Below are 13,081 nucleotides of genomic sequence, written 5' to 3' on the forward strand. Positions count from 1 at the left end.
GACGGGGACAGTCCAGGAAACACACCTTTACAGTGCAGTGCAGAAGTGCGAGGAGAGAGAGAAGCAGTCTCCTGCAGGAGTCGGGGTAACTCACTCGACCAGGGGAGCCAGGAGCATTCAGGACATCATTCCTAGAGGAGTCTGAAAAGGTAGGTGGTTTCAGAGGGAAGAAGACGGAGAATGGTGTTGTAGCCAAGGGGTCTGCATGTGCAAAGGCTAGAGGCGGGAGAGAATGGACAGGCAGGAAATTGCAAGTAATTTTGTTGAGGGTTGAGCTGGCTGGCAGTGTTAGGGGTGGAGATGTGGACAGGGGCCAGGTCAGGAGCTGGGCCTCATCCTGGAACCACTAGAAAACTGTGGGACATTTTAAACACATCTTACATTAAAACAACCATCCCTGGCCGGGCATGGTGGCTCAGGCCCGTAATCCCAGCACTTTGGGAGACCAAGGCGGGCGGATCACGAGGTCCAGAGTTCAAGACCAGACTGGCCAACATGGTGAAACCCCATCTCTACTAAAAAATACAAAAATTAGCTGGGCGTGGTGGCTCGTGCCTGTAATCCCAGCTGCTTGGGAGGCTGAGGTAGGAGAATTGCTTGAACCGGGACCAGGAGGCGGAGGTTGCAGTGAGCCGAGATGGCGCCACTGCACTCCAGCCTGGGCTATAGAGCAGGACTCCATCTCAAAAAAAAAAAAAAAACCATCCTTTATTTGTCCATGTAAACGCAAGTTCACCTTCAGCCCTCACAGAGGCCCAGCATTCTAGGCCTGTCTCATAGGGCTGCTGTCATTGGGGTTTCAGGCATTGTCCCTGGGGACAGGAGGTGAGGGGGACAGGAGGTGCGGGGCAACTGTGATTTGGCTGCACCTCAGGCTGGCCTCATTGGTGCCTTGCTTCCTGCTGTCCCAGGCAGTTTCTGGGGTAGCAAGAAAGTTTCAGGAGGCTCTCATTGGTGTCCCCAAGAGTGCCTTAAGACCATGGTCTGACTCCTCAAGTGTAGTCAGAGCCAGAGAGAAAGTGCTGTCAGGTAGAGGGAAAGCGAAGGCTCAGACTGTGGGAGAGACGTCTGTTCTGTCCCCACCCCTCGAGCGGTGGCTGTGTGCATGGGCTAAAGCACATTTGCAGCATCCAGGCTGCCACCTCTGCTGCTCACACACCCTCACATTCCTCTGCCTCCAGCTGCTCCTGACAAATGAGGGCTGGGAGTGCTCCAGGCTGGCTCCTGGGTCCTCTTCCCCTCCCGCTCCTGCACTCTCCTGGTGCAACCTCAGCCTCCCATGTTGCCTATGTGGAGGTTTATCGGCAGCCCTCAGCCCTCTTCACAAATCTGCATTTGTGATTTTTATCTCCTCTCCTCCAAAATACTCATCTTCCTTTACTCCTTCCTCCCATTGCTCAAGTCAAACACGTGGCGGCCATCCTGGATTCTCTGTCTCTCACCTCATTCCCAATCCAGTTCTTCAGCCCGGGTTCAGGGTTCCCGCCCACACAGCTCTTCTGTGGATCTACACGGAAGCCCTTACAGCAGAACCTGCTTGTAACTCCTTAGCCTTAACCTTTTCTGGACACACCACTCTCTGGCCCACTGGCCCAGTATCCCTTTGTCTGGGGCCTTTCTCTAGCTACTGGAGGCAATTTTGCCCCTAAGCACAGCAGGCTGGAAGTGAAAGGGAATGAAAGCTGCTTGCCCCGAAGCAGCCCCACCTTGACTGACAGGGCACTGGTGGATGCACCCTCCAGCTCCTGTGCGACTCGGAGGCGTGTGTTCCCCAAGTGCCCCCAGCAATGATATAACATTTACTACCTTTCTTCCCTGCCCCAGCTCGGTTCCCAGTCCTACTGATCTGGCCTGGAATCACTTGTTTCTGCAGGATCCAGTGACATCCTACCCAGTCCCAGTGACCATCTCTTGCCTAGACCACCAGCCTCCCAGCGGGTCGCTCTGAACTACTCCTGTCTTTCTCTGGTCCACCTCCCACACTGTGGCAGGGGTGATCTTTTCATAATGCAGACAGTCATGCCTCTGCCCTCCTAAGCCTCTTCAGGGCATTTGGCCACTCTTAGGATAGGATGAAAATCCCCCACGGGTCGATGAGCCCCTGTGTGCTCATCCTGCAAGCAGGCTCCCTCATGCCTATGCCCAGTAACCGCCAATCAGGCTTAGGCCTTGGCTCAAGCATCATTTCCTCAAGAAAGCCCTCATGGAGGCCCAGGCCAGGTCAAGCCTTCGGATTGGACTCAGGCAGATCCACACACTGTTCTTATCTCATCATCATTTTATATGACTTTCTTTTCTTCTTCTTTTTGAGATGGAGTTTCACTCTTGTTGCCCAGGCTGGAGTACAATGCCATGATCTCAGCTCACTGCAACCTCTGCCTCCCAGGTTCAAGCAATTCTCCTGCCTCAACCTCCCAAGTAGCTGGGATTACAGGTGCTCAACACCACACCTGGCTAATTTTGTGTTTTTAGTAGAAATTTGGTTTCACCATTGTGGTCAGGCTGGTCTCAAACTCCTGATCTCAAATGATCCACCTGCCTCAGCCTCCCACAGTGCTGGGATGACACCTGTGAGCCACCGTGTCTGGCCACAATGCGTGTCCTTTTGTATCTGGCTTGTTTCACTTAGCATTAGGTTTCAAGGTTTGTCCATGCTGTAGAATGTGTCATCACTTCATTCTTTTTAAAGGCTGAAAAATATCCTATTGTGTGGATAAACCACATTTTGTTTATTCATTCATCAGCTGATGGACATTTAGGCTGTTTCCACCTCTTCATCCTTGTGAAGGGGGCTGTTACGAACGTCTGTGTACAGACGTTCGTAATGCTATACCTCTCCTTAAATGACTGAGATCCTTAAATGACTGAGATCAAAGACAAGACATTTAGGAAGGGAATAAACATAAAGTTAACATTTAAATATAAAATTAATACTTAAAGCGTGGATTAATAATAATTAACTAAATTAGCAATATTTACAAGGTATCGGTATTTAACACACTTTATCTCATTTATCATTATAATCCTAAAGAAGACATTATCACCACCATTCTTTTTTTTGTTTTGCTTTTGTTCTTGTTGAGATGGAATTTCACTCTTGTCCCCCAGGCTGGAGTGCAATGGCGAGATCTTGACTCACTACAACCTCTGCCTCCCAGGTTCAAGCGATTCTCCTGCCTCAGCCTCCCAAGTAGCTGGAATTACAGGCATGTACCACCATGCCCGGCTAATTTTGTATTTTTAGTAGAGGCGGGGTTTCACTGTATTAGTCAAGCTGGTCTCGAAATCCTGACCTCAGGTAATCCGCTCACCTTGGCCTCCCAAAGTGCTGGGATTACAAGTGTGCATCACTGTGCCTAGCCACCTCCATTCTATACATCAGCAAATGTAGGCTCAGAGGGCTAAATAATTTGCTTGTGGTCATACAGCCAGTGAGTGTCACCCAGCAGGCAGCCCACACTATTGTGACCCCAAGCTGCCTTTCCTACTACCTCACTCTTGCAGCTGTCAGGGAGGTGGGAGAATGAATGAGAGGAAAATTTCCTTGCAAAGAAATTCCCACCAAGTTCTTACCTTGGCCAAGTCAGCATGCAGAAGCTGATGGTAAGAAAACACTGGCCATGTTCACTTGCCCAGGGAAAGGAGGAGTGATGAGGATTTGGCTTTGGGGTGCCATGATCTGCTCACGAGGACCACTCCAGCCCTGCCCCACCAGCTGATTGTCTGAGTGAATAAAGCTGGACCAGCTTCCCACATCCCATCCTGGCCCAGGACAAGCTCCCCCTGCCCAGTGGGACTGGACATGCTCCACCCCCAGGAGTGGACATGCTCTGTGGCAAGCCTCATACCCGGCGTTGGCTGCCCCATGGCCAGCTCTCCTGTCTGCTCTCTGGAGAGTTCCTGCAGACACTGGTCTTGCTCCTCCTGCAGCACTTGCAGCACGTCACACAGGCGGGGAAGGGCTCCGATCTGCAAGTCCAAAGCAGGGATGCTCATCATTGTCACTAACTCAACTCCGCCACACAAAGAATTTTCGTGGATGAGAATGGGGCAAGACAATGGGGTTTCAATGGGGATTCGAGTAAAGCAAAGCCCTTGCCTGCAAGGAGCTCTGGTCTGCAGGAAAGGTAGAGGCAGCCACTCCTGGGTGAGATTTCAGAATACAGCTGGGACAGCTGGGACATACAAATGACCTGCGGCTTGTCCACTGCAAATTTTCCTGTTAAGTTTATCAAGGCTCCTGAGCCCAACAAACTGTTTGCTTCCTGAGCACCTTATTCTTTGTCTGTGGGACTTATTTATGCTACTCCAACTATGTGGGTATTTTCTTTTTTGAAAGCTTAGTGTTTTTTGTTTTGTTTTGTTTCGTCTTTCTCTGTCATTCAGTCTGGAGTGCAGTTGTGTGATCATAGCTCACTGCAGCCTTGATCTCCTGTGTTCAAGCAATCCTCCCAGCTCAGTGCTCCCAGTAGCTAGGACTACAGGCATGTGCCACCATGCCTGGACATATGTTTACACACACACACACACACACACACACACACATAATAAAGAACGGGGTCTCAACATAGTGAGACAACGAGACCTCCTTCTCTCTCTCTCCGTGTGTGTGTGTATGTGTGTGTGTGTGTGTGTAAATACCTTGGCCAAGTCAGCATGCAGAAGCTGATGGTAAGAAAACACTGGCCATGTTCACCATATAAATACACACACACACACATACATAATACAGAAGGGGATCTCACTATGTTTTCCAGGCTGGCATCAAACTCCTGGGATTATAGGGATGAGCCACTGTGTCCAGCCTGAAAACTTAGTTTTGATTCAGACAAATTCTTTAAACCCACACTTAACCGTAGAAGACAGCATATATCCAACCTAGAACAGTGAGTGCAGGGAGGTTTGGACAGGAGGGAGGAGGAGGGACTGGCACTCAGCTCTGACTTCCTAGCTTTTTCCAGAGTAGACTTCCTATCATAGCTTCATTATTTGGTGCCTGCGACTTGACAAGTATAATGAATGAATATATGAATGAACAACTGAAGAGATGAACGCACTGCACTCCTACTTTCCTTACAAAGTACGAATGTGGCATTTTAATATTAGAGTCCTTTTATATACATTAACTTAATCAGTTCTCAAAATAATGCAATAAAGAAAGGGAAGGAAACTGAGGTCCATGATGTTCGGGGCTATGACCAGGGTCATCCACCCAGCCTTCCAAGAGGTTGAGGACCAGATCTTACACCCCCTTGTCAATCCTCCACTAGTGATTTGCAGATGGAAATTCCAACATGGAGCAGGGAGAGAAGTCCCTGGAGACAAAGCCACACTCCAGATTGGCCCAAGTAAACAAAAGCTCTGGGCCAGAGAAGGACAGCTAAGATCCACTATGATCAAATGGCTCAGAGGCAAACAGAAGTCGTTTTCTGATTAGCTCCTATCCTGGATCTTCCACATATTACCACCCTTCACTAGTGCCATTGGAAAGACCTACAGCTGTCAAGAACTGCTTCTCTCCCCGACTCCCTGACACCAGCTGACCAGGGTTTATGTTTCCCATGAAAAACACAAATCACCTTGTAACCGGGTGACAGGAGCAGGGCTGAGGGGGTCCCAATGACGCTTACTGTTCCCTGATTGGATGTGTTTTCCCATGTCCTTGGGCCTCACTCACCCAAGAATGAGGAGGAGGACCCTGGCGGCACGGTAATGTTGTTCAAGTAAATATCAGATCCAAAGAACTTTGCAGAAAAGCGATTTATTAGGCAGAGAGAGAGAAAGAGAGAGCGCTCCCATGCTGTCTTGAGAGGGGATCCAGATATGGAGTCCACACAGGTATATACATATATAGAGGGAGGGGGCAGGGGGGACGGAGGGAGAAGGCTCCCATGCTGCCACGGGAGGGGATCCCAGAGAGGGAAATCTGTATAGCTAAGGGAATACGGGAAATTTAACCCTGGAGTTACTCCCACCCCATTCAAGTTTTCGTCCAGTGAGAGGAGCTTTTCCAAACTTCCTCTGGAGTGATTATCTTTGACTCTGATGCTGGACTGGCTGCCGGGCTCATAATAGAGCCCCTCCTTCCAAGGCTTTTGGCGGGCTTTCTAAACAAAGGAAGCTCACCTGGGCTGTCTACTTTTCCTCCGCATGGGAAAGTTAGACAGAGAACTCTAGGGGCCCAGATGGGAGGTGGATGGAAGCATGGTGCTGGGAAGTTCTTGCCTTAGAAACCACGCCCCTTGTGGACCCGGGAAGAGCGGTTAACATAGTCCCTCAACCTCCGCTGGCCCAGAGCTTGTGATCAGCCTCAGCCAGCTGCTGCAGAAACACCTGAGCCCAGCCAGCTCTAGGATCATAAAATGCTCATTCTTTCCCCACCTATCAGCACTAAGATTCCATTTTACTCCCAACACAATACAGCCAATGCGTTAATCACATTGTTTGTCATTTAGACTCTTGATTGAAACAAGTAGTTTTCCTGAGAATATAGCAATTGTCAAGAAAGGTGGCATTGCACGCAGCTCATGCAGTTCTGCCCTTGTCTTTCACCTGGTTCTTGCTGAAGCCCATAGTCACCGGCACTTCTGGCGTCTTGAGTGGAAAAATCCACCTAGAGGTTGGCAGGCACTGCCTGTTAGTTCACTGGTTGGCACACATTGTGTTCAGAGCTGCTTAGAAATTAACATGACTCTCAACAGGTGAGAAAGTGCTGGAGGTAATGAGACCAGGTATAATCTTTTAAGTAATTTAAGGAATCATAGGTAATAAATGTCACAAAAATGTTCATACCCTTTGGTCAACTAACTGTACTTCTCAGAATCTATCCCGTATGTGGGGAAAGCTTTATATAGACAGATTCTGTCACAGCTTTATATATAATAGAAAAACAAAGACAGACTTCTGCTTCTAGGAAAATGGGTTAGACATACTTTTCCCTATTACTTCTACTAAGTGCAAATAAGACCCTGAACATTATATACAAAACAAACATAAGAAGACTCTGAAAAGTGGAAGAAGAAAGCAGATGGGCTAAGGACTCCAGAGCCCAAGGAATGACCCAGTGGTGAGTCCCACCTTATACATATATATATTACAGGACTGGAGCTGGAGATGTTGCCAATAAGGAAGCACTGCCAGGTACAGACCCAAAAAAAGCCCCAGAAAATGCCTGATCTTTAGCCAAGGACCAGGAAAGGGGCATGTAGCAAAATAGAAAACTTTTAGACAATAACCACCCTATTCGTGCCAACCACCACAGAAAACCTGTGGCCCCACCCCCCATCCCCTGAAACGTGAAGTGGGGAGTTCGGACCCCCACCCTCGCCAAGCTATAACTGATGCCCAGCCTTGGTGATGATGGGCGGTGATGTGTATGTTTCACAGAGACTGCAAACTCTGGCCAGGGCTATGCCAGAGAGCACAAATAGGAGCTGTAACTTTCATTCCTGCCGTGTGGTAATGAAGTTTCCCCCAACCCATGATATCAGTGGAAACTAGACTTCTGCCCTAGTTCAGAAGTAACAAGGTCCTCCTCTTCATGTCTTCACCAGAAGGTGTCCGAGAAATCCTAATGGAGAGTTGGGATGTTCACTACCACCTAGTGGCAGTGTGGCCACCCCCACTTCAGTGTCAGCAGAGACTATGTGTGGAGCTGATACTCCCACCCCACCCCCATCATCGGTCACTAGAATCCTCCCTATAGGACCTATGTCTTCCCTATAGCCCTTAGAGGACACTACAGGTGCCAAATAAGGCAGAGTGGGAACACTGGACTTCTATTTTCACCTGGTCATAAGAAGGGAACACTCATTCTCCCCACTTCCCCTCTCAGAAAAAAAAAGCTAACTAAAAGAGAAGGTTTAAATAAGATCGAGTTCCATAACGTAATACAAAAATGTCTATCTTTCATCATACCAAAAGCCAGGAAGATTTCAAGCTGAATGAAAAAACATAATTAACAGATGCCAACACTGAGATGATAGAGTTAGAATGAGCTGACAAAAATTTTAAAGCATTATGAACATGCTTGAAACAAATGTAGAAATACAAACATCAGCAAATAGGAAAGAAGAAAGAAACGTTTTGGAGATATAAAGAAGATTATTCTAAAATTTATGCAGAAAAGCAAAAGAATGAGAATACCTAAAAGAGGTGGGTTTTTTTTTAAGAAATGAAATAATTTATTTGTAAGTGCTAAAACCAGGAATCAACTAGGACTTCCTTCAACAGGCCAATGGATAAACAGATTGTGATACATACATACAATTGATGTTTACCCAGTGATAAAAAAGGAATGAGCTGCTGGGCACCGAGGCTCACACTTGTAATTCCAGTGCTTTGAGAGGCCGAGGCCAGAGGATTGCTTGAGCCCAGGAGTTCAAGACCAACCTGGGCAACAGAGTAAGACAGACAGACAGTGAGAGAAGAGAAAGAAAGAAAGAAAGAAAGAAAGAAAGAAAGAAAGAAAGAAAGAAAGAAAGAAAGAAAGAAAGAAAGAAAGAAAGAAAGAAAGAAAGAAAGAAAGAAGGAAGGAAGGAAGGAAGGAAGGAAGGAAGGAAGGAAGGAAGGAAGGAAGGAAGGAAGGAAGGAAGGAAGGGAAGGAAGGAAGGAAGGAAGGAAGGAAGGAAGGAAGGAAGGAGAAGAGAGAAGGAAGGAAGGAAGGAGAAAGAGAGAGAGAGAAAGAAAGAGAGAAAAGAAAGAAAGGAGGGAGGGAAGGAAGGAAGAAGGGAGGGAGGGAAGGAAAGAAGGAAAGAAGCCATTAAGTCACAAAAAGAAATGACACAGAGTAATCTTGAATACAGACTGCTAAGTGAAAGAAGTCGATCTAAAAAGGTTACTCTGTCACCAGCTGGCAGCAGTGGCTTACGCTTGTAATCCTAGCACTTTAGGAGGCCAAGACAGGAGGCTTGCTTGAGTCCAGGAGTTCAAGACCAGCCTGGCAACACAGTGAGATCCCCTGACTTAAAAAGGTTGTTTTAAAAATTAGCCTGGTGTGGTGGCATGCACCTGGAGTCCCAGCTACTCTGGAGGCTGAGGTAGGAGGATTGCTTGAGCCTGGGAGGTGGTGGCTGCAGTGAGGCATGATTGCAGTACTGCAGTCCAGTCTGGGGGACACAGTGAGACCCTGTCATAAATACATAAATAAATACATAAGTTACATACTATACAATCTCAACTATATAGAAAAGGCAAAAAATTTCTATAACAGTTAAAAAAAATCATTGATGTCAAGTGGACAAGGTAGAGGGAGAGTGGGCTAAGTCAGGAGGGAAGAGGGGAACGTGAGACTTTCAGGGCAGTGAGTCCATTCTGCATGATTCTGTAATAGTGGATACATGTCATTATACATTTGTCAAAACCCACAGAACATACAAAACAAAGTTTATTAAAAACTATGAACTTTAGTCAGTAATATTGTATCAATATAAGTTCAGCAATTGTAATAAATAAACCACATTGATGCAAGATGTTAATAAAAGGGGAAACTGGTGAGGAGGGATAGCAGGGGTATATGGGAGCTCTTGGTACTTGCCACTCAATTTTTCTGTAAGACTAAGTCTCTTCATCAAAATTAATTCTGTTAATTTTAAGAAAAGTGGAATCAGTTTACCTGATTTTAAGATGGATTATATAGTACAATTCAAAATAGCATGCTATCAGTGGAAGAATAGACAAGTAGATCAATAGAAAACCTAGAAAAGAGCTATGTAAATACGCACAACTGATTACTGACAAAGACACAAAGAGATTCAATGAAAGGATCGTCTTTTCAACAAATGGTATTGAAGCAACTGAACCTGTGTAGACAACAAAATAAACCTCAAGCTAAGTTTCACACTTTATACAAAAAGTAACTCAAAACGGATCACAGGCTTAAATTTAAATTATAAAATTTTTATTTAAAAGCATGGGGGGGGTCAGGCGCAGTAGCACATGCCTGTAATCTCAGCACTTTGGGAGGCTGAGGTGGGCAGATCACCTGAGATCGGGAGTTTGAGACCAGCCTGACCAACGTGGTAAAACCCCATCTCTATTAAAAATAAAAAATACAAGACTTAGCTGGGCATGGTGGTGGGCACCTGAAATCCCAGCTACCAGGGAGGCTGAGTCAGGAGAATCACTTGAATCCAGGAAACAGAGGTTGCAGTGAGCAGAGATTACCCCACAGCACTCCAGGCTGGGCAACAGAGTGAGACTCTGTCTTAAAAAAAAATTATAAATAAACAAATAAAAGCATAAGAGAAAATTTTCACATCTAAAGCTAGGCAGAGTTCGTATGCTTGGCACCAAAAGCATGATCCATACAACAAAAAATTTACAAATTAGGCATGGTAAAAACTAAAACCTTTGCTCTGTGAAAAACCATGTTAAGAAGATGAAAAGACAAGCTACACAATCAGAGAAAATATTTACAAACTATATATTCAAGAAAGGAACAATATTTAGAATATACAAAGAATGCCCAACACTCAACAGTAAACAAGCAAAAAGTCTAATTAGAACATAAGCAAAAGACATGAAGAGACAGCTTACAGAAGACATACAGATGGCAAACAAGCACATGAAAATGTATTCATCATTATTAGCTATTAGGTAAATCGAAATTAAAAGCTTCGTATGATATCACTCCATACCTATCAGAATGGCTAAAATACAAAAGTAACAACACCCAGTGCTGGCAAGGTCACAGAGAAATTAGATCACTCCGACATCGCTGGTGGGAATGTGAAAAGGTGCAGTCACTGTAGAAAACAGGTTGGCAGTGTCTTGAAAACCAACCAGCCAACTAAACATGCACCTGCTAAGTGCTGGGCATTTATCCCAGAGGAATGAAAACTTAGGTTCACAGACAAGCCTGTTTGTAAATACATATCGCAGCTTTATTCATGACTTCCCGCAAACTTAAACAATCCAGATGTTTTCCAATGGGTAAGCAGTTAAATAAACTGTGGTACATTCATACTGTGGAATTCTTTCTACTCAGCGATTAAAAAAAGAGAGCAAACTATTGATACATGCACCAACCTAGATGAATCTCCAGAGAAATATGCTGAATGAAAAGAAGCCAATGGGAAGATATTACAAACTATATGCTTCCTTTTATCCATTTTTACATCATTCTTTATTTTATTTTATATTTTTTCTTTTTCTTTCTTCTTTTTTTTTTTTCTTTTAGAGGCAGGGTCTCACTCTGCCTCCAGGCTGGAATGCAATGGTGAAATTTTAGTTCACCATAGGCTTGAACCCCTGGGCTCAAGCAATCCTCCTGCCTTAGCCTCCTGCACAGGTCAGGCTACACATGTGCCACTACAGCCAAGCTAATTTTTTAAACATATATTTTGTAGAAATGGGGTCTCTATTCCCCGGCTGATCTTGAACTCCTGGCCTCAGGCAATCCTCCTGCCTCAGCCTCTCAAAGTTCTGGGATTACAGACATGAGCCACCGTCCCTGGCCTACATAGTGTTCTTGAAATGACATAATTATAGAAATGTAGAAGAGCTTTGTGTTGTCAGGAGTTAAGGAAGGGGTGGGCATGGGAGAGAAGTGGAAATAACCACAGCAGGCCACCATGAAGTGCCCTCGTGGTGCCAGAAATATTCCGTATCTTGACTGTAGCAATGTCAGAATCATGGCTGTAATCTTGTACTCTATACATATAGTTTTGCAAGATATTACCATTGGGAGAAACTGGGCAAAAGTTACAAGAGGTCTCTCTGTATTGTTTCTTACAACTGCATGTTAATTTACAACTATTTCAAAATAAAAAGTTGAATTACGAAAACAAGACAGCGATCTGAGTATAAGGGAAACTCTAGCTAGGTAAATTACAGTGAGTTCATTTAACAGGCATTTTCAGCCATTACCCATGATTATTTAAAGAAAGTATTTAGCAGTACAGACTATTAGCAGTAATACTATGATGTTAAACAGGAAAATCAAGACACAAAATTATATGTACAATATGATTCTAATTATGTTAAATGTACCAATTTTTCAGAGAAAAATATGGAAGAAAATCCATTAAAATATTATAAAAATTATGTTTTAAAACTTTTTTTTTTTGAGACAGAACCTTGCTCTGTCACCCAGGCTAGAGTTCAATGGCATGGTCTCGGCTCACTGCAACCTCTGCCTCCCGGGTTCAAGCGATTCTCCTGCTTCAGCCTCCTGAATAGCTGGGATAACAGGCACTTGCCACCACGCCCATCTATTTTCGTATTTTTAGTAGAGATGGGGTTTCACCAGGTTGGCCAGGCTGGTCTTGAACTCCCGACCTCATGATCCACCCACCTCAGCCTCCCAAAGTGCTGGGATTACAGGCATAAGCCACAGCGCCCAGCCAAAACTTTTTAAATAATGTTTAAATATGCAGAGGAAGGTAGACACTTAACCAATGAGTGCATAGCCCTGCTATCACTAAGCGAGCATGTCAACAGAGCTGCCATTTGTCAGGGGAACAGGAGAAGAATGCATCCTGTGGCTGTCACTAGCAAGGTAGGGTGGGGGCTCAGCAGCAGTTAATTTATTAGTTTAAAGAAAGAAATTATTTCTTGAAATCAAGGTCTCTGAACTGAGGCCAAATTTGCTATGGGTGTCATGTATAAAATGCAAGTCCCCATTCCGTCTCCTCATTCTCATTCTTACCACCAGTGATAACCTCTTTTGGCAGAGACTACTTCCCCCATAAACATTCTTCCCTTTCTCTAGTATAATCAAAACTTAACTGGTAAATGGTTACCCACCTAGATACTACTGGTTCCAATTTCCTTGCAACTAAGGCGTGCCTATGAGATTAGGTTCTAGCAATGGATTGGAGTGAATAACATGTGCCAATTCTGTCTCATGCCCTTGAAGGAAAGAGACATACCTCCCTTTTCCATGTGTGGATATAGCAGTGAACCATATTCAACCATAGGGATGACAGCAACAGCCCTAAGGCTGATTGTTCTGCTGGACTCAGAGGACTGAACCCATCCTGGACTTTGCTTCTGAACCTCCACATTCCATCACATTCTTTTTTTAATTTTTTTTTCCTTTTTCTTTTCTTTCTTTTTCTTCTTCTTCTTCTTTTTTTTT

At 45.1% G+C, this 13,081-nt stretch overlaps 1 protein-coding gene across 7 annotated transcripts in view; it reads right to left on the reverse strand.

The window, feature by feature from the left end:
• Positions 1-13,081, reverse strand: part of SCTR (secretin receptor) — an 81,506-nt gene that overhangs the window by 51,241 nt on the left and 17,184 nt on the right. For 3 of the 7 annotated variants that reach the window (XM_078327960.1, XM_002749522.6, XM_054257710.2), the window contains exon 2: positions 3,849-3,969. The exons of 2 other annotated variants lie outside the window; for them this stretch is intronic. In XM_078327960.1, coding sequence (XP_078184086.1) covers positions 3,849-3,969 — 121 coding nt within the window. Of the gene's footprint in view, positions 1-25; positions 142-3,848; positions 3,970-13,081 lie in introns of all 7 variants that reach the window. 2 more of the 7 variants (XM_078327963.1, XM_078327961.1) reach the window with 1 other exon arrangement.

This window comes from Callithrix jacchus, chromosome 6 (genome assembly GCF_049354715.1).
Source record: "Callithrix jacchus isolate 240 chromosome 6, calJac240_pri, whole genome shotgun sequence".
Classification (NCBI taxonomy): domain Eukaryota; kingdom Metazoa; phylum Chordata; class Mammalia; order Primates; family Cebidae; genus Callithrix; species Callithrix jacchus.